Source organism: Otolemur garnettii, unplaced genomic scaffold, assembly GCF_000181295.1.
Source record: "Otolemur garnettii isolate 467f Iridium unplaced genomic scaffold, OtoGar3 scaffold00063, whole genome shotgun sequence".
NCBI lineage: Eukaryota > Metazoa > Chordata > Mammalia > Primates > Galagidae > Otolemur > Otolemur garnettii.
In genome coordinates, this window is record NW_003852458.1 from 3,951,754 (window position 1) to 3,973,461 (window position 21,708).

General features: G+C 36.4%; 1 protein-coding gene across 1 annotated transcript in view; it reads left to right on the forward strand.

Moving 5' to 3' along the window:
• Positions 1-21,708, forward strand: part of SPEF2 (sperm flagellar 2) — a 159,827-nt gene that overhangs the window by 21,573 nt on the left and 116,546 nt on the right. The window contains exons 7-9 of the mRNA XM_012807051.1: positions 3,613-3,801; positions 10,019-10,206; positions 16,456-16,624. Coding sequence (XP_012662505.1) covers positions 3,613-3,801; positions 10,019-10,206; positions 16,456-16,624 — 546 coding nt within the window. The remainder of the gene's footprint in view (positions 1-3,612; positions 3,802-10,018; positions 10,207-16,455; positions 16,625-21,708) is intronic.

Genomic DNA, 21,708 nt, shown 5'->3' on the forward strand with positions numbered 1-21,708 from the left:
GTCAGTCCTGGATGCTTTCTTCTGGTCATTTACACTGGATCTATCAGAAATGCCTCAAACTATCCCTCCTATCTTTCAAGTCATTGCAGTTTTCCCTTGGAATTTATGCTCTTTCATTTTAGTTTGGCTGATGAAGAGAGAGCCAGAGACCTGTGCTCAAGTTGATATCTTGCCTGTTCTTTTATTCACCAAACCATGTCTGGTCTGCTTACTGGTTCTATTCACTGAAAGAAATAGGGGCTTCATGTAAATATGAAGAAGTGAAACTCTTTATCCACAGACTGCATTGCTTTCTTAGTGAAAGTTTAGAGAACAACTCTGGGCATCTCTTTGTGCTGGAAGGCTATTTCTTCAGAATTACTTATATCTTTGTTTAGTCAGTTTTATCATCTCCCTTTTATTAGAATAATGGCAAATTACGAAAGATTGATATTTGAAAAGTATTTTTTAAATGATTACTTATTGCAAGTTTCATTATCTAATAATGAGCCATGTGAATTAAAAGATGATATTTAAGGTTAGAAAGGTCACTTTGACTTTTTGGGGGACAGGTTTTGAAAGTAGAGATGGTTGGGGGAGGCATAGTAAAGAAGAGCTGATATACAAGATAAAGGTGGTGTCAGGAGTGTGGAATGGAGTGGGGGTGATTTAAAAACACTGTAAGAGGTGAAATTCTTGAAGAATTGGATATTGGGAGTGAACTTGGGATGGTGCTAATGTCTTAGAGCAGACTTGATTACTACAAAATTGTCAACTAAAAGGAAAAGACTAAGTTTGAAGGGGAATTAGTAAATTTAATTTTGGTCTTGTGGAATTTAAACAGTTGCAAACTAATGGGGGAGGGGGCATGAGAGAACAAACTGTCCCTGCCCTCCCATTGGTATATGACTGTTTTAAAGTATTTCATAGGCGTTTAAGTGAGATGTTCAAACTGGGAACAAATTTAGCTCCCATTTGGGTCTGTAGCCATTTGGCTAGTATCTTGACTAATTCTTAAGGTTTGCTCCAAATTAATTACCATTGCCTTCTGAGAACTTATTCCTTGCTATTTCCTTGGAATTGGCATTTGAACACCTGACTCCTCTCCTACTTCTTAACTAAAAGAACTTTGAATACTTAGCTATCAAATCTTCCCTACAGTGCCCCCTTTCCCCATGAGAAATCTTCCTTACAGTGCTCCCTTTTCTCAAGACTGCTTGGGCATCTTTGGAAAATGAGACAATGATTATAGACCAGAATAAGTTCCTTGCTCTAACTAACGGGAGAAGTAGAAGCCCTGGAAATCAAATTGAGCTGTCTTGATTTTATAGCTCTTTAAATCCTTCCACAAATATGGTAAATATAATTAAAATAAAATCATATCTTTTATCATTTTCCATTTTACTCATTGCAAATATAGAATATTTCATCTATGTTCTGGGTTAAATAGACATCTGTTGGCTTCCTTGAGCACCCCATGACTTGTATCTTTGTTTCTATAAGAAAATATATCCTGCACTCTACTGAAATTTTGGGAAACAGTCTATTTCTAAATCATGAGCTACTTGTACAATGGGAAAAAGATACATAAATCTTCTTTCCCACTCAGCTTCTGAGTGCAGATCCTGATACACTTAGTCTCTTCATTATAAAGCTTCATGTGCATAGCATTAACTCAGCCATCCCACAGTAATTTTCTCTTCTTTTTTCTGTGTTAACCATAATGTGTTTCATCCAGTAATAATCAAAACATAATTGACCAATCTAGTTTGTTCTTCATAGGATTGAAAGGACTAACTCTCTCATCTTGGCAACTAAATTGCCTCACCATACCAACATAGCCAATCTCCTTGAATTCATCTGAAACAATAAAGCACGTTCATACTTTTCAAAAATATGGTGGGACTGCCTCAAATATCTAAAATCACCCCAAAACATGTAGGCAGTTTGGGCTGGGCTTAGCTGTGCTGTTCTTCCACTGATTTTAGCAGAGTTTGCTCAGTTAGTGGGTTGGCTGAGGCGGGATGATTTACGATAGCATCAGCAGGTTCAACTGGGATGATTAGTGCATCTCATTTTTTAGCAGACCAGGCCCTGTACCTGGTGATATTGACAGGGAAAGTTTAGAAACTTCAAACCCTGAATCTCCTCCCCCCTGGATGTAATTGAGGATTTTTTTGCTCTTTTCTGTTTCTTTTGCTGATGTCCCAGTGATAAGTTGGTGGTCATTCCATGCCCCCTCTTTAATGAGTGGAAAAGTAGATTTTGCTTTTTAATGAGGATTTATGCAGGGTAATATTGTAAGACTGTGGATGAGTTAATGAGAAGAACTTATGCCCATTTTTACATACTTCCTCACCTCCAATATTGGATCTCAAAGGAAAACATTAAAGCTTTTAGATCAACATTAAAGCTTTTAGAATTTTATAACTAGATAAGACATGTTTCAAAGTTGCTCATGATTTTTTTTTTTACTATATCTTGCTAACAGAAAAAAGTTCATATGTATTTTGAGTTAAACAGAACAGATTTAATTGTTTTTTTTAATATGTCTTGCTAACAGAAAAAATTCATATTCAAGCTACATTTTCAAACAATTCCCTAGTCCAGGTTCAGCATTTACCACAGAGTATTATTGCGGTTTGTGTCTTGGTTTTATTAACTATACAATATTTTTCTTGTAACTTTATAGTAGACGAGATCATTTGAGATAGTGTCATTAATGATTGCAGATTTTCTTATTCAATCATTGTACTATTTAGTGTCAAATGGAAAACTCTAGTGTTGATGTATTAAGTCTTGCCCAATGAGTACTATAATTACCTCCTCTTTCCATGTGATGTCTCTTTAGAAAGAGTAAGTGAGCTTGTTAGGGCCGTGGTCATCATCTTCCATCTAATCCCCTCCTTTTGCCGACCAAGAACTAGGCTGAAAAACTGAGTTACTTGCCCTAGGCTACACAATAGCTAGCAGAACAACTGGGACTGCAACAACCATGTCCCAGTTTAATATCTCTTCCACTATTCATTGACTGGTCCCCTTCTAGCCTCTTAAAAAAGTCTAGAATACATCCAGATTATGACCACTTTGATTTTCTAAAATAAGCAGTAGGTCAATTTCCACTTAGCTACTTCTCCAAGCTGCTTCACCTTCTGTCAGTTTTTAGCTTTTCCTCACCCCAATATTGAGATGTCCCCATTAGTGAGTAATGGGATCTGCCAGCTTCATGACAACGGCTATATTTGTTTTATAAATAGTAGTTATGTTAGAATGCATATAGCACAATTCCAAATTTCTGAAAAATGTGTTTTTATACACAATTATATCACTTGTTTATAAAAACTTAAAAAAATTACTTAATTTATGTTTAGCAAGATTTTAAAGGAAGTAATAATTCATTTAAAGTAATGTGAGTTGCAAGACTATAATGTTTCTAGATACTCAAATTATACAACTTTTGTTGGAAGGTCTTGTTTCTATAACTTAAATTTTGTTCACATTTCAATCAAATGGAGGAAATTAATTTATATGAATATTATGTCTTTTGTATTATTTATGTATAGTTTTCTTGGTCCAATGGGAAATGTGGACATCGCTTTGACAGATAATTGGCTTTTCCACTGGTGCTTCCAGGAGGCCTATCGGGAGGAGCAGCTGATTAACCGGCTGATGAGGCAGTCCCAGCAGGAGCGCAGGATTGCTGTGCAGCTGATGCATGTTCGGCACGAGAAGGAGGTTTTATGGCAAAACAGAATTTTCAAAGAAAAGCAATATGAGGAAAGACGACTTAAAGATTTCCAGGATGCTCTTGATCGAGAAGCTGTAAGCAGTATCTCCCTTAAAAACCTTTGATCCTTAAAACAAAATAAAACTCTTTGACCCTTTGACCAACTCATGGCAAACAAAGCTGTGTTTTGTTGCCAATCACCTCTAAGGTTAATTTTTTATATGATCTGCCTATTATCTTTTCATTTCTGTTTTTGTATAACTGCATCGACAGAGCATATAGCCACTACATACCTTGCCGTCACCTTTCAGTCTTGAGTCCACAAGTTAATAAGTAATTTACTATCTAAGCTGTGTTCATGTGTCTCTAGGCATTTCAGTTGTCTGAATGTCTTCAATGTATTTTCTCAGGAAGGGCTCATGGGAACAATATTCCCTGAGTCCTCACACAATAATAAGATGTGTGCCTTTCATACTTGATTTTCAGTTTTGCTATGTATAAAATTCTTGATTCACATTTTTCTTTCCTTGAAGATCTTAAATACATCACTTTTCCTTAAGTACAAAATGTTTCTGTCAAAAAGAATGATGGTAATCTAATTTTAATTTTATTGAGTCATTATCTTTACTTCCCTACATACCCAAAGGACTTGCTTTAAGGTCCACTATGTTTTCTAGAGTAGGCTTTGATGTTGGTTTTTCTAGGTGAGTATTCTCAGACAAAGAACTTTTAAGCTGCTTCTTTTCAATAACACACCATTAGTCTTCAATAAACAATTCCTTACCTTATGATAAAACTAGATTTCCCAAACCCATATTATTCTAGTTCCTCCCTCAGAATTATATAATAAATCATTTATCTAGGGTACACTATGACATTGTATTTGAGAATGATATATAGAAACCAAGATCTGGCTATTAGGTATGCTCTTTGCTATCATGGTATCATTGGATCAGGCTCTTTTATAACTTGGAAAGTCAAAATACACAATCTTTCAATCTTTCAATACATTATGTTTGTTCTGAACTTCATAAATAAACTATATTTATTTATTTATAACCAAAATATATTTATTAATGGGTCATTATGGATTATTTCTTGTCTAGTTCCTACTGGGAATGTTTCAGATGCATTTACTCCACTAGTCTATATTTGATTGAAGAGATACATAACGCATCAAAGTGGCATTTTTAGATAGGCTGTCTTTACTGTCATAAAATAGTTATAAGACAAGACTGGGTTGAAGAGAAAACCTGACAGAAAACAGGAAGACTGTGCTTTATTTATCAGCTTCACAGCTTCTACTGTGATATCTGATGAAAGTGCAATATAGTTTTCACCTAAAATTATGCAATTTTTAGAAATATCATTTAGAGAGTACCATAATCTTCAGTCAGTTACTTTTGCCTTTAGAGAATAGACATAGCCTAAATGGTGGGGAGCAGGAGCCATACCCCATGAATTGAGCTAAATGAATGCTGATCTCAAGTGTTTTTGGCCTCAAGAGCCGAATTACCTGGATGATTATTTCATCCGTCTGCTTTGGAAATAGATTTGAATGGATTGAGTGGCATTTACTTACATTGGCAATGATACATGTATCTATCTTTTTGAGTACCTATTTAAAAGCCCAATTAATTAAGCGCAGAATAGCAAAGCATTTTTAGCTGGACTGTCTCACCGTGTTGAGCAGGCTCCTCTGTTCTTTCTTTAATTGGCTTGAACTGACCCGGTGGGGTGCTCAGGCCTGCTCCAGCCTCAGGGACTTATATCATGAGGTTCTGACACACCTGAACATATATTCCTTCCTCTCACATGATGATGACCTTTTCCTACAGCTAAGAGATCTGCTTCCTGGTCACCCCTCTCAGAAATGGTTGGGTTTGACAGTTTTCATTCACGCATGTTGAATTCATCAATCCCTCTACCAGCAGTGACTGGCATACAATCATATTTATGTATTTATTTTAATAGTTCTGATTTGCTATTCCACGCACTCTTTCCACCAAGTACTACTGTGGAAAACACTCTCTGGGTTTCCTTCCACTCCTCTGCCTTCTCCTTCTTGACCTTGTTTCTGGGTTCATTCCCCTCTGGTATCAGATGAATATTGTCCAAGTTCCTCAGAGCTTAGTCCGAGGCTTCCTTCTTTTCCCCTCTGTGTTACTCTCTCAGACAGCTGCATCACAGCCGAGACTTATGTTTATATGCACTGGGCCTGCGCCCCCTGAGGTTCAGGCTTAATGCCTCCTTGACAATTCCAGTCATGTACACGCCTCCTAGAGGCACTTCCAGTTCCACATGGTCAAGCCAAAACTGGTCTTTTTAAGGTTCTATATCTTAACAAATAAATGGTATCATCCAGTTGTGGAAGTATAAAAACTCAGGACCCGCTTGAAACCTGCTTCGTTCTCAGTCCTCCTTGACCCAAACATCCTAAGTCCTATTAATTTCACACACTAAGTTTCTCTTCATTGTGTTCATTTTTTCCTCACATCTGTATCACCACCCCTGGTTTCCACTACAGTACTACTACTGCAGTGCTCTCCGTCACACATTTTTAATGTATATGAATTGGCAGCTACAAAATGGGAGGGTGCAAGAGTATAACATTATTTATACTCTTAAGCCAACCGAAATTAGACTCTGTCATATCTCTATCCCTCAGAGATACACGATGCCCCAGGGTACAAAGGCCCAGTCATCTGGGAAACACCACGGTCATCAGGCACGAGCCCAGGGCCACAGAGCACTGGTGCCACAGCCCACATGCTCCCGCAGCACACAGGAACCTATGGGGAGTCTGACCTAGCCTTCATTGGTCCCCCATATTATCCCTTCTTAGGCTTTGGTGCCCCCCAGGAGCTGCCAGGGAGTAGGGTGCGTATCTCTTCATCTTTCTTTTTGCTTTCAACACCCCCCTCTCTCTCCTCTCTTAGAAATCTAGATTATATAGCCTTTGAATTTAGTCTTTTACTAAAGTTAGGATGATCCTCCAATAGTTTCTGCTTTTGTCTGGCAGAAATTCCTTAAAGCAGGAGTTAAAAGACATCTTGAAATGAAGAAAGGGGGAAAATTAGAAATAACATACAATTTGCCTACTCTATCCTCTCATCTAGTCCAATCCATTCTCCATTTTGCAACCAGAGGAATCCTTTTGCCTCTAGGATTTAGCACTGCTCTTGTCATTAAAATTCATCATAGCATTTGATCACCCAGATGCCTACTCAGACCTGTTCCTTTTATCCCCCCAGCTCCGGCGGTGCTGATCTGTTCTCAGATCCATGCCCAAGTTGTTCCTTCTACCTTTCCCCTTCTTACCACCTGCCTTCACTCAGGCTCTGTGCACAGGGAGCTTCTCGTCTAGGTCAGAGCCCTGATATGGACCTTCATACCCACCAATCCTTCTCTAGTGATACTCAGTATGTAGTTACACACTTACTTGTATTTTTTTTTTTTTTTTTTTTACTATTTGACAATCCTATTGGAATGTAAGCTAAAAGAGGGGCAGGACCATGTTTGCTTCTGCTCACAACTTTTCCCAGGCTTAACCGAGTGTTTGGCACATTTTTAAAAAGTAAACGAGAGAGAAAGGGAAAGAGAGGAAAAAAAGAGTGTGGAAGAAAGAAAAGAAAGAAGGGAGAAAGGGAAGTGAATCGAAGGAAATAAGGGACAGAAAAGTAGGGGAGAACTTTGTTTTTCACTTTCAGAAGTATTTTTTTACTTTTGCTTGTTCTTATTTTGTTTTTAGATTAAATCTGTTAATCTCTTCCTTCAAGGCAATTGGACTTTATTCTATAATAGGACAATTCCTGATTTCACACTTCTGTACCACTTACTATTGTTATTAATAATTATTATAATAATGTTTAACGTTTTTTAAACATTTACTTTGAGCCAAGCATTGCACTATGCTAATTACATGTATATATAATATAATTCTTGCACCAATCATAAGTGGATACTATCCTTATCTGCATTTTGTACATAATGAAATTGAAGTTTATGAGGCTCAAAGCAGTACAGCTTGTGAGTGGCATAGCAGGAAGCAAAGCCTGCTCTATCGGACTCCAGAGTCCAAACTCACAACCACTGAGATTTACTACCTCCCACAGACTTCCTTTTCCCTTTGCTGCTTTCTCTCGTTGGGGCTGCAACCCACTTTTCTGTGATGATACCGGAAATTGTGGTGGGTTTAGCAGAGAGTGGATAGTAGAGGTAGAAAAGAAGAAGGAAGGCTTGATAGCTGGATAGAGGGAAAAAATAGGAACAGAGAAAGGTAGGTAGGAATGGAGAGAGGAAGGAAAGAATGGAGGGAGGGGGAAGGAGGGAAAGAAGGAAGAAAAACGTGGAAGGAGGGAGGGAAAATGGAAGAGAGGAAGGTAATAGTAGCAACCAAGGTTGAAAGCTCTTCTGTGGCTCATAAAGAAATTCTACTCTCCATTCAAGCCTTAGGATCCATCACATCCTAAATATTTCCACATGATTCAGAGATACTCTGCAGAAACCAACCTCTTGGCTCATTTTAGTGTCACTCTCTTCATAAATTCTCGTCTAATATTACTACACCCTAAATTCCCCTTTCCTAATTCTTCATGCTTCCTGAAGCATGCCATAAACCTTTGGGCCTAAATTTTTATTGTTTCTCCACTATGTACACCATGGGGTGTACAAAACAGTACAACAGTAACAAATTCTGGTGTCATTTATGATTCTGTCAAATGTAAAGAACTGGGCTTAGAGGTTATCCATCCCTACAAACACACAAAGCATCAATGGCAAAACAAGTGATGGACTTTATGTAGCAATCCATCATCATATATCTAGTCATTTCTTTACCATGGTTTGTTAGTTTTTCTGGGTATGATAAGTATTATTAATAACCTCACTTTGAGGAAATGGAAGAATAAGGAGATGAAATGCCTTGCCCAAGGTCTCATAGCTAGAACTTGAATTTTGCTCACAAGTTGGGGTTTGAATTCAACCAAAACATCTCCAAAGGCAAGTTTACTTTCCTGGTTGTAGTCACTGGGTTACATTCCAGGAATCAAGTTTTCTTTCTGGAGTAGGTTGTTAGCACATGATGAAATTTCTCAAGAATCTGGCAGAGCTAATTGAAAAGCACCTTTGTCATTTGAACTCCTCTAGTTGAGGGTTGTATCACCTTCATTTTGGCTGGGCTGCGTTTGACCTTTGCATTTTACTTTGTTCCCTAAACAAAATAATAGTGACTCAACTAGAGGGTGATGACAAACTGTTCAAGTATCTCATTATGTTTTACAGAAATACATGTTTCTATAAATGAGTGTTATCAGTTTATTAAGGCGATAAGTGCAGAGAGTTTTGTAACACAGTTAACATTTGCTGGCAAATATGTTATATTCTCAAGCCAGGATAATCAGGGAATTTCCAAAATGTTTTCTAAGTACAAATCAAATAGAAGTCACCCACTGAAAGGCAAAGGGCAGCAGCAACAGCAAATGTGCCCAAGTTTAGAGTCCTGAGGTGGGCGTGAGGTGTCTGCTCTGCTGGGTCTGGCAAAGACCTCAGTGTTTCTCTATGAGCCCTAATGATGTGAAATTTGTGAAGTTTTTAAAGGCTTAATACTCAATTTATTATTAATTCACACCAGGCTTTCCCTAATTAGATCACTTTTCACTGTACTATGTTTTGTTGATAAGCCAAGCTAAGGATGGAATGTTTCCAGTATTGTTCCAATATCATCTGTGCCATCATACTCAGTGTATATAAGAGAGAGTGCTCATTTTTGATTAATTTGCCTGGTTGTTTCAAGGTGGGAAGTTTATGCTAATCCAGAGTCTGAGGAAACTGAAAGGCCAAAGGAAGAGGCGGACAAATGCAGTTTCTCAGAGAAAATATTTAATAGGGACTTACAGACAGAAGCCATGTCTCTGGCACTGGTGAGATAAGACAAGATGGTAGATCCCTGTGCCATCACCCCCCAGGCCTGAGGCTTATACATCACAGGGAAGGGAGGAATAGGAAGTTGAAGTCTCAACATGAATGCTACAAGAATCTGCCTAAGGGCAGAATTTATGGACAGGGTTATTCGGATCTAAGTGCAAGGTTTATTGTAAAGTAGAAATTTTAGAGGGATTTCCAGAATAGGGGTTAATCAGAAGTCAACATGGTGGACTAGGAGCCAACATAGAGTTGCTTTAGCCTCCACACTGGTATAAAAGGAAGTTTCATTCTATTTAAATAGTTTTCAGTTATTGAGATGATGATATTATTTTCATTTGAATTATTGCACAATTATAGTGATTTAAAAATATGTTTTTGCCTTCTTAGGCTTTGGCAAAACAAGCCAAGGTTGATTTTGAAGAACAAATCCTCAGAGAGAAGAAAGTTCATGAGCAGATTGCTGTGGAAAGAGCTCAAGCTCGTTTTAAAAAGCACTATTCAATATGTACAGAGATTATGGATCAAATACTTGATTTTTCCACTAAAGTGGCAGACTATCGAATGTTGACAAACAAGTAAGTATTACTTCTATATAGTCAAAACCACCAATGAGAGTGAAAAGAGATAATACTGTAGAGCAGATACTAGGTTGATAAGTAAAGAGAGATAAAAATGTTTCATGAAAATGACTAATTGGGGGGGGGTGGCCAGGAGACCTTGATTTTCCCTCTGACTCTGGTTATTTAAGGAATATTTGTCTTTTTACATTTAAAGATTGTATCTAAATACTCTATAATTTATGAAGACAAATATGATAACTTGTTTAAAATACTTGAAACTTCAAATACAAGGCCAGACAATTAAGTTCATAAATCTATCCTAGAAAAAGTGCTACCTACCTTATTGCTGAATATCACTATGGTCACCTTTGAAGTTCTCCCTCTGGGAAGCTATACACTCACATGAGTGCCTAGTCCACCCTTCAAAACATTTTGGAACTCTTTTTCTGAAATGACCATTGGAACTGTCCTTGTACAAAGGTCTGACATTTAAGTTCACAAACTCATCCTAGAAAAAGTGCTTTGAAGGGTGAACTAGGCACTTGAGTTGGTGCACAGCTTCCCAAGGGGAGTACTCTGTAGGTGAACTTAATTGTCAGACCTTATAAGACTGGAATTATTTAAAGACTATTATATTACTTATTAAAACTCTTTTCATTACACCTTGTTTGTAAAAGGAATTAATATCCTTCAAAGGAAATATTTTAAAATGGCCCAAAAAGAAGATGCCAAAATACTAACAAAGAAAAATCCAAATTAAAGTGAGAAGTTAAGAAGAAAGGATAAATCGAAAGACACTTATGTAGGCAACAGTAGATTTGTCAGTGTCTGAAACTAAATTGGATCTGAGCTTCCCAGTGATGAAAGCAAAACAAGAAACAATCAGTTGTATGATTTTCCTTTTCTGTTCCAATTCTCAACGGAATACAAAATTCTCTTGATGCTCATTTAAGGACAATAGTTTCCCATGTGATCTCACCTAAGTTTCAGAGAGTAGTACTGTGGACCTTGAGGAAAATGTCTTTACAGCAAAGTCTGTCCAGCGGATGTAGCATCTGGATTTGAAGACCTGTTTTGTGCATTGTCCTTTGCTTAAAGCTAGAGGGTTATGACACTACAGTGTATCTCACTAAAAGTACTTCCACAAATGAAGGCTAAAGCAATCCAGTTAAATTTGCATGCCTCTCAAGTAATTCAGCTTGAGATCTAGAGATTTCACAATGAAAGGAATGAAAGCTACATTGCCTGCAAGGTCAGAAAAGAGAGGGAAAGCATTTCTCACAAATTGCCACAAACAGCTTACATGAAATAGGTAATTTAAATAGGTCTGTAGCTATTAAAGAAATTGAGTTTGTAATTTAAAAAACTGCCCAAATGGGAATCTCTAGGCCCAGATGGTTTCACTGCAGAATTCTCCTAAATGTTTAAAGAAAAACTAACACCAGTTCCACACAATCTCTTCCAGAAAATAAGAAGGAAGGAACACTTTACGAATTTATTTTATGAAGCCAATATTCTCTGATGGCAAAACCAGACAGATGATGGCAAAGACTAGAGACAAATTTTTAATATATTTGCAAAATTATTAATAAAAGCTTAATAAATAGAATTTAGCAACATATAAAAAGAATAGTACAGCAATTCCATGTTGGGTATACTTTAGGAACATAGGCCTGTTTAATTTAAAATCACTCAATGAAGTCTGCCATGTTAGCAGACTAAAAAAGAAAAATAATTGCATTCATCAGTGAAGAAAAAGCCTTTGACAAAATTCAACACCCATTTATAATAAAAACTTTAATAAAGGTAGAAATAGAGGAGGTACTTTCTCAACTTGGCAAAGAACATCCTACAGCTAACATAATTATGGCTGAAAGATGAATACTTTTTGCCTAATATTTGGAACTAGAAAAATACATTCTGTCTGCTCTTATTCAATATAGTCCTAGAAGTTCTAGCCAGTACAATAAGACAATAAAAGGAAATAAGCATATAGATTAGAAATGAAGAAGTAACACTGTCCCTATTTGCAAATGGCATTTAGAAAATGCCAGGGACTGGAGAAAAAAACAAAACAAACAACAACAACAGAAAGAACCTCAGCTAGTTCACAGGATGAAAGACAAACATTTTGCCTGTATGTATACTCCCAGTGAACAGGTGGACAACAAAATTAAAAATATAATGCCATTTATAGTTGCTCAAAAACAAATACTTAGGTGTAAATCTAACAACATATGTATAGGATTCATATGAAGAAGGCTACAAAACACGGACAGAAATAAGAAAAATCAAAGAAAATCTAAATAAACATCCACACATGCTGTGTTTATTGATTGGAAGATTCAACAAAGTAAAGATGTCAGACTTTTCCAAATTAATATAGACATTTAATCAATTTCTATCAGAAGGCCTGCAAGACTTTTTTGTAGATATAGACAAAATTATTTGAAAATTTATATGAAAAGGCAAAGTAGCATAGCTAAAACAATTTTGACAAGAAGTCTACATTGGGAGGAATCAGTCTACCCGATTTCATGACTTATGATATAGCTATAGTAATCAAAACTGTGGAATTGGCAGAAAGATGGACATAGGTCAATGGAACAGAATAGAGAACGCAGAAATAAACCCACACAAAAATGCCCAACTTATATTGCAAAGGTGCAAAAGCAATTTGATGAAAAGGAGCCTTTTAAACAATGGTGCTCGAGCAATTGGATATCCATAGGGAAGAAAAAAATTCTTTTTTAAAAAGAAGACCTTTGATTCTTACACCTTACATCAAAATTAACTCATAATGAATCATGGAATTAAATATAAAACCATAAAACTTTTAGAAAAATGTAAGAGAAAATCTTTGGGTTCTGTGCCTAGGTAATCCAGAGAAGGAAAGTTTAACAAATTTGACTTCATTAAAATCAAAAACTTTAAAACATTAAAGTCAATAAATTGGTCTTCAAAACCTTTTGCTTTGAAAAAGAACAAAAGACACAGAAAGTGGGAGAAAGTATTTGCGAACTACATACCCAACAAAGGACTACTATCTGGAATATATGAATTATTCTTAAAACTCCATAATAAAGAACTCAATTAGAAAGTGGGCACAAGATGTGTAAACGCATTTCGTTGACAAGAATACACAGATGACCAATATTCACATGAAAAAAGTTTTTATCATCAGCTATTAGACAAATTCAAAGTGAAAACAGTGAAATATCAGTATGCATTTAAAAGAATAGCTAAAAGTTTAAAAATAACGAAAACACTGAATGTGGGTAAGGATACAGAGAAATTCACTCATTCATTGCTAGTAAGAATGTAAAATGGTCCAGTGCCTCTGAAAAACAGTGTGGCAGTTTCTCGAAAAATTGAATATGCAATTCTCATACTAGTTAGCAATTATACTTCTGGGCATTTACCCAGGAAATAGTAAGACTTAACATTCACACGAAAACATGAATGTTTATAGCAGCTTTATTTGTAATAGCTTAAAACTTATACACTCTAGATGTTCTTCAACAGATGATGGTTAAATTGTGACACATCTATACCATGGAATATTGCTAAGCAATACAAAATGAACTATTGATACATGCTACAACCTGGATGAATCTCCACATAATTATGCTGAATGAACAAAAAGACAATCCCCAAAGGTTATATACTATGTGATTGCACTTATGTGACATTCTTGAAGTGAAAAAAATATGGAAACTGAGAACAGATGAGTGATTATCAGAAGCTAAGGAGAGGAGAGGGGAGATGGGAGTGAGTATGGCTATAAAGGGGCAAGGCGAAAGGTTTTGTGTTTGTGCTGACAGCAGTGTTCTGTATCTTGACTGTATCAGTATCAATATCCTGGTTGTATTATAGTTTTGTAAGATGTCACAATTGGAAGATACTAGGCGAAGGGCATGTGGATCTCTCTGCATTACTTCTTACAACTTCACATGAATCTACAATTATCTCAAAACAGAAAGTTTAATTTTAAAAAATCAAAGTACGTTTAAATAGCAATAGAAAAACAGACAAGTAGCATAAATGATTCACACTGGGCTAAAGCAGACCATATAGCCTGACTTTTTAGGACAAGTTATTTAAAATTCAAAAATATCATCCTAAAATGGAAAGTGCCTAGACATAGTGGCTCATACCTATAATCCTAGCACTTTGGAAGGCGGAGATAGGAGGATTGCTTGAGGCCAGGAGTTTGAGACCAGCTTGAGCAAGAGCAGGATTCTATCTCTACAAAAACTAGGAAAATTCTACAGGCATCATAGTGCACTCCTGTAGTCTCAGCTACTTGGGAGGCTGAGGCAGGAGGATCATTTGAGCCCAGAAGTTTGAGGTTGCTGTAATCTGTGATGATGCCATTGAACTCTAGTCTGGACAAGATATCAGCACCCTTTCTCAATCAATCAATAAAATAAAATGGAAAGTGTAGTACTACTTCCAAGGCAACCCTTGGTAATATAATAGCATTTTTTCCTCAGTTGTTTTATGTTGAATTAATAATTGCTTTATCAGACCAGGCCGGTCTGAGCTGAGCTGATGAAATTTGGATCATTCAAGAAACTGGATGTATGCATGGAATCTTAGAGATTTCAGTTAAGAAGAAAACTGATTTCAGGGACCCAGAAGCCATGGCAGATGATTTTCTTATTCAGGAACCTCAGTGCCAGGTGGGAATTAGTAAGGCCAGAATCTTGAGTAAAAGGACAACATTGGGCAAGTATAAGACCAATATACTTTTTTTAAAAACCAATATTAAAGACCAATATTCTTTTTTTAAAAAAAATACTTTTTTGTAGATGGGGAGTCTCATTAGGTTGGCCAGGCTGGTCTTGAGCTTCTTACCTCAACTGATCCTCCCACCTCAGCCTCCCAGAGTGCTGGGATTAAAGGTGTGAGCTACTCTCAGTATCTGCCCTAGACCAATATTCTTAAATATTATAGAAGCTATTTAATAAGCCTTCCTGCTTTTTGCCATTTTATCTTTCTTTCCTCACATCTTAAATGTGCAAAAAAATTACAGTAAAGGTCACAAAGTTAAGGTTTTTTTTTTTTTCTCCTAACTTTTTCAAAGTACATGGACCACTTCAGTGGATTGCAACCATAGATTCTCTGCAAATGTCACAGTGGAGCCACAAGGAGAATATTAAAAGGTTATAAAGAAGAATGCTTCGGACTCTGGGTTTGACTATAAGCAGGGTCAGGAGTTCTCCCAGAGCCCTGACTGTAGCTGATTCTTTAGGGACCGTAGCCCCTAAGAACCTCTATGCTATTTTATTTCTCTTTGAATTTGGCTATGCTAAGTAACTGGTATAAGTAGAATTATGTAATATTTGTCCTTTTGTGCCTGGCTGATTTCACTTAGCTTAATGTCTTCAAAGTTCATCCATGTGGTAGCACGTATCAGAGTGAAGTACTACCTTTTTAAGTTGTCATTTCAAATTCTAGTCGAGCTGTCTTTAAAGAAGTGCATCAGAATCATGTCTGGCTCTTTCTTCCCTTTGCACATTTTGTTCTTCTTGAAACAATTTTCCTGTCACTCTGTCCTAGTTGCCTCCTAGGCATTCTTTAGGCTTCAACTTAGCAGTTCTTTCTTCAAAGAGACCTCCCTTGAACCACCAAGTTGAGTCACCCTGTTATACTTGCCCACTGTGTATTCTCATTTAACACTTTTGTTTATTTCTGCAATTATTTTTGCACTTCCTTCTCAGAGTCTGGCATTTGAGCCCAAGAATTCTACTTACTGTTATATCTCTAATGACCAGTACATGTGAAAGGTCCAGAACTTAGGTTTGAATGAATGAATGTTACTGAATGCTCCTGGTTCTTCAAACTTGCTAATTGACTGTGTCATGGCAGAACAGCATGTCAAAAACAATGAGAAGGATCACAATACTTAGGTTCTTTCATTTCCAGCTTGATGTCAACTGACTATGCAACCTTAGAAATCATTTAAATGCTCTAGTGTCTTTCTGGGCAAAACAAACAGGCTAAACATGCTTTTCAAGCCCCCTTTAAACTTTAACATCTGTATTATACTTAAGTAATTAACTCACTTTCATTAAACTTAAATAGAAATAATTATTGAAAAATAATTTCAAAGTTTACCACATATGCCATGACAATAAGACCGATGTAACATTAGATTTTTCTGTTGCAAGTCATTTATAAATATGTAAACTAACTCTTATCTTAGAGTTTATATTTGACTAACCATTGATTAATCTCTACCTTTTTGTTTTGCAATAGCATGATTCCACACAAGTTGATGCACGATTGGAAGGAACTGTTTTTTAGTGGAAAGCCCTTATATGAACAAGCCTCAATTAAGCCACAACCTGCTAAACCCTCACCAGAACAACGTATAGAACTGGAGAAAAGGGACTTTCTAGATAGCAATGACTATGAAGAATATAAGGTACCTACTGCTATGAACTAATTAGAGGGAAAGCTACATAATAAATTTTTTCCTTTAACATTAATTTTGTGATATTACTTCATTTCTGTTAATAAAATATTTTATATTTGCATTTTTATTTAATTTATATTGCTAGCACTTACTTTTAGATACCTATTCATAATTTATTATCTGTTACTCCCAGAAGAGTGGTTCTGAAAAAAAAATCTAGCATAATATAGTGTTTGGACAGATAGGTTTCAGGGTTGTAAAAATGTTTTACTTTATTCATTAGAATTTTTCATTATATCAGCTGTCTACCTTTGCTTCACAAACTGTTGCTGAAAGGTATTTCCCTCGGTATTGATCTAAACAGTATATTGTTTTTGCAGGCAAAATGGAAGAGGAGGAGATCTGGGTTTTATGAGTAGCATAGATTCAAACAATTTTTTTCAAAAATCGAACAAAGAAGTATTGGGTTCTAACTGTGTAGAAGAGATGTCCAAAAGCCTTTGGGATTAGATAGACCACTATTACATTATTAGCACTGCCACTTACTAACTGTGTGACCTTAAATGACCAGTCCCTTAAGTGTTGAGATTGAGTTTTTCAGCTTATGGAAATGGAATAATAATATACCTACCTCATTTTGTTGTCATGAAACTTGTTGGAGGTAATATGTGTTGAACACGTATCTAAGTGCTCTGCATGTTGGGTGCAAGTAATACATACCAATTTCTTTCCTTATCATCCTACTCTCTGCACCCTACTGCTTCTCACCCTTAGAAATAAATATGTAACAACCATAGCTCTTGGTTAGAGGGTTTGGGTGGATCAACCGCAATGGCATGAAAAATTAGGCTTCTCATTATCGGAAAATAATGGACATAAGTACAAGATGAGAAAGCAATTCTCAGTTGACCCAATTATTTGCTGATGTACTCAATACATGTTTGTTGGAAGGATGAGTGAATAAAGTGAATGAATTCCAATGAACAAGAGATGCATAAAATAACACTAATATGTAAGTATTACTAGAAGATAGCTTGTAGTTGAAAGATAAGGGAAAAAACATGATATTATGGGAAAATAAATGTACAACCTATTTCAACTGAATAAATCTGCATTTGTAGCACTAGCAGAATTATTATTTACAAAGGATTGACTAGAACCTTAAGGGATTTATATGAAGATTTATCTTGTATAGTTGTAGAATATACTAGTGGTAGTATATCCATCAAAAATACAATGCCATGTAATAAAATGCTTGGGGACTACCAAGCTATGTCAAAGTGTTTTCTATCCACTGTAAATTTAGTCATTTTATTTGATAAACTTTGCTGGTTCAATGAATAGTTATTTCTAAACTGCTTCTTAAACAGCTCAATTTACTTTGTTCTTGTTGCTCTCATAAATCAGGAGACCTCCAAGGCTGCAGTTTAGCAAAGATTTGTCTTTTAACTACTTTTCTTCTGTGGGAAATGGTTACCACAGGAACATGCTTGTCTTACCCACATCCTGAAGCAGCTGCTGCATCTCCTTGGCAGGAAATTGTAAACCTTTGTTCGGAGTTTGTAAAAGTCTAGCAATTCAAAAAGTGTTATTTTGTACATTACCTTTACTGTTTTTCTATAAATAAAAATTTCCTTAGGATTTCTGATAGGTATTTACAACTTCTATTTGACTCCATAATAGAAAATATGGCACATACAGGTTTTAGGAGCTACCGTAACCTGTTCTATGATCATTCTTTCCTTTGAGATTTTTTGGTCTCTTTAATAACTGGTCCTAAATGTTTCTACCTACAAGCAAACCATAAATATTTCAATTTGTGAAACATGTTCTCTGGTTTAAATAGTCTGTCACAAGACACAGAAGGACAATGCATCCTGTCTTTGCTAAAAGAAATAGGTGCCCACATTTGTTATTGTTCAGTTTGTTCAGGATTTTTAATGCTTCAAGTAAATGTGTAACTTAGAAACTAATCTTGAAAAAGTTTACATTCTTAGCATACTTAATTGATGCCCACACCAGTCACTGACAGCTCCTAGTTTTAAGATCATGCTGTTTTTGAATTTGTATAAATTTATGGAGTACAGGTATAATATATATTGCACAGTGGTGAAGTCAGGGCTTTTAATGTGTCCATCATTAGAGTACCATACTTTGTACCCATTCAGTAATTTCTTATTATCCATCCTCCACTATCAGTGCACTCTTCATGCGTACACATTACTTATCTTCTCATTTGTGAGACTTTGAGGTATTTGTCTCTATGCCTGAGTTGTTTCACTAAAGATAATGGTCTCTAGTCCCATCCATGCTGCTGAAAAGATTACTTAATTCTTTTTCATGGCTGAATAGTAAACCATTGTGTGTGTGTGCATGTCACATTTTCTTTATCCAAAAATCCATTGGTGAACACTTAATTTGAATCCATATCTTTGCTATTATAAATAGCACTGTGATAAAAGAGTACAGGTATCTTTTTGATATAATTATTTCTTTTCCTTTGGCTAAGAGACCCAGTAGCAGGATTGTTGGATCAAATGATAGGTCTATTTTTAATTCTTTGAGAAATATCCATACTGATTGCCGTAGAGGTGGTACTAATTTACGTTCCCACCAACAGGGTATAAGTGTTCCCTATTCCCTGTATTCTTGCTAACATCTTTTTTAAAAATCTTTTTAACAGTAGCCATACTGATTGGTATAAGATGATATCGCATTGTGGTTTTAAGTTTCATTTCTCTCTGATAATTACTGATGCTGAACATTTCTTTTTGTTCTCCTTTGAAAAAGTCTATTCATTTCCTAGTCCCTTTTTAATGGGATTATTTCCTTTTATTGTTGCTGTTGAGTAGTTTGAGTTCCTTGTAAATTCTGAATATTAGTGCCCTATCAGATACGTAGTTTGAAAATATTTTCTTCCATCCTGTAGGAGGTCTGTTCATTATGTTGATTATTCTTTGGCTGTGTAGAGCTTTTTAATTTAATTAAGTCCTATTTGTCTATCTTTATTTTTGTTGCCTGTGCTTTTGAGGTCTTATTCACGAAATCTTACCCCAGACAAATGTCCAGAAGAGTTTTCCCTAGGTTTTCTCCATTTCAAACTTGACTCAAAGGTGGAACACAGTTAAGCAAAACTCACAAAATAGCAACATGGGTTTGTGACCAGAAAAGGCCAGGACCCTCTCCAGTGAGCAGCATACACAAAAAGCTATAGGGAGTGCAATCTGCTCACATCTTGGTCTCACAACAGGGTGGTGGGGTCCCTGGATACATGGGAACACCTGCTCTTCCCTCTCCCTTCTCAGAGCAGCACCACAGCAGCAGCGACATCTGTACAGCCCTAGCATATAGGTTCTCAGAATGGCTGGTACCAAGCTGGTGCTGCCCTGGGCTCAGATACCTATAGGATTGATTCCATGTGGATTCCCCTTCTGGAGCAACATCTCTGGGCAATCTCTGACCAAAGGCCTGCCTGAGCTGAGGGCTTCTCCTGTGATCAGGACTGTAAAAGCTCATTTCAGAGTGTAGAACCCTGGGGAGTTCTCTCTTAACTACTTGTTGGCATCTAGAAGTTTCTCCCAGCTTCTAGCCTTTTTGAACAGATCATCTGGAAAGGAATGCTAGTTTCCCTGGTGTAACTGGCAGCACAGCCTCACACAGCAGCCAGTTCTCTATTATGCAGTGGAGTTCTGCAGGTGAGCCTCAGACTCCCCTAAATCCAAGTTCTTTCTGTGGTGTGTGCCAGCAACTGACTCACAATTCACAGCATTGCATTTTTACATAAGCTGCTTCCTAGTAGTTATATATTGAATGACTTTGAGTTACTAAAATTTGGTGTTCATAAACTAAAATTAGCTCATGGCTATGGTTCCCTGAAGAATCAGATTTTTCTAAGAAGTCTGTGCCACAAAACACTTAACAATTAGCAAAGTTCTACTGTGCATGCCCACAACTAGGTGTAATAATTTGAAGGAGGATATTTCCTTTCTAGCACATCATCCATGTTGTTTTAAGTTGTTCATGATTCTTAATTGATGCTATTTTTGTTTTCAATGAAAAATTACTGTTTAAGATCATGATCAGTCGAGTTTTTGTAGTTATTGGTTTAACCCTAGAGTGTGTTATAATGTGTATTTTTATCAGCATCATTTTTGGCTTAAGATTTTTGACTAACTAGACTTTAAGATGTGTTTGTATATGTTATTGGTTGACATTCTTACTCCCACCACAACAGCACATGAATACATACCCATGTCCAAATTTGCTTGTACAGTGACATTTTATTACCACCAGGTCTTTTGTTGTTGTTGTTGTTGTTGTTAATATAGGACTAAATGGGGGCAAGGAGTTGTCTGTCTTTCTAAGTCTCATTTGACTTGTTTGACCCAAAGATTGTAGACATCATCTTGTTCTTACTCTCCCACTCTAGTCTTTGGTGCTGATCCAATGACTTTCTGGGCTCAATTTCTGACAGTAGACTATTCTCTAGCTTAGCTTTTGCCTTTTCTCCAACTTAATAGCAACTGGCTTAATCTTCATGGTATGTTATTTAATCAATTCCCTTATAGGCAGAATATCAACTTGAAGCTTGTATCAGTCAAATGACATCACTGGATAACTGACCTAGGCAGTCTTCAGACACACTGATAGATTTTAGTAAAAGAATGTTAAAGGTATGTGGATCAATCATTAATTTTTTATATTTAAAATATATACATCGTATAGGTCAACTTAGCCTATTCATAAAAAAAAAAAAAAACACCATAGACTGGTGGTTTAAACAATAGGAATTTATTTCTCATAGTTCTAGAGAATAGGAAGTCTAAGATCAAGGTGCCAATCAATTTGGTTTCCCAGTGAGGGCTTTCTTCCTGGCTTACAGATGGCTGTCTTCTCACTCTGTTCTCACAGGGGAGAGAGCAGGTGAATTCTACTCTCTCTTTCTCTCCTCACCCTCATTATCTCATTTAAACTGAATTACCTCTCAAAGACTCAGTCTCTAAATACCATTGCATTGGGGATTAGAGTTTCAACATATGAATTTGGGGGTAGGAGAGGGACAAAAATATGGTCCATAATACATGCGTTTGTTC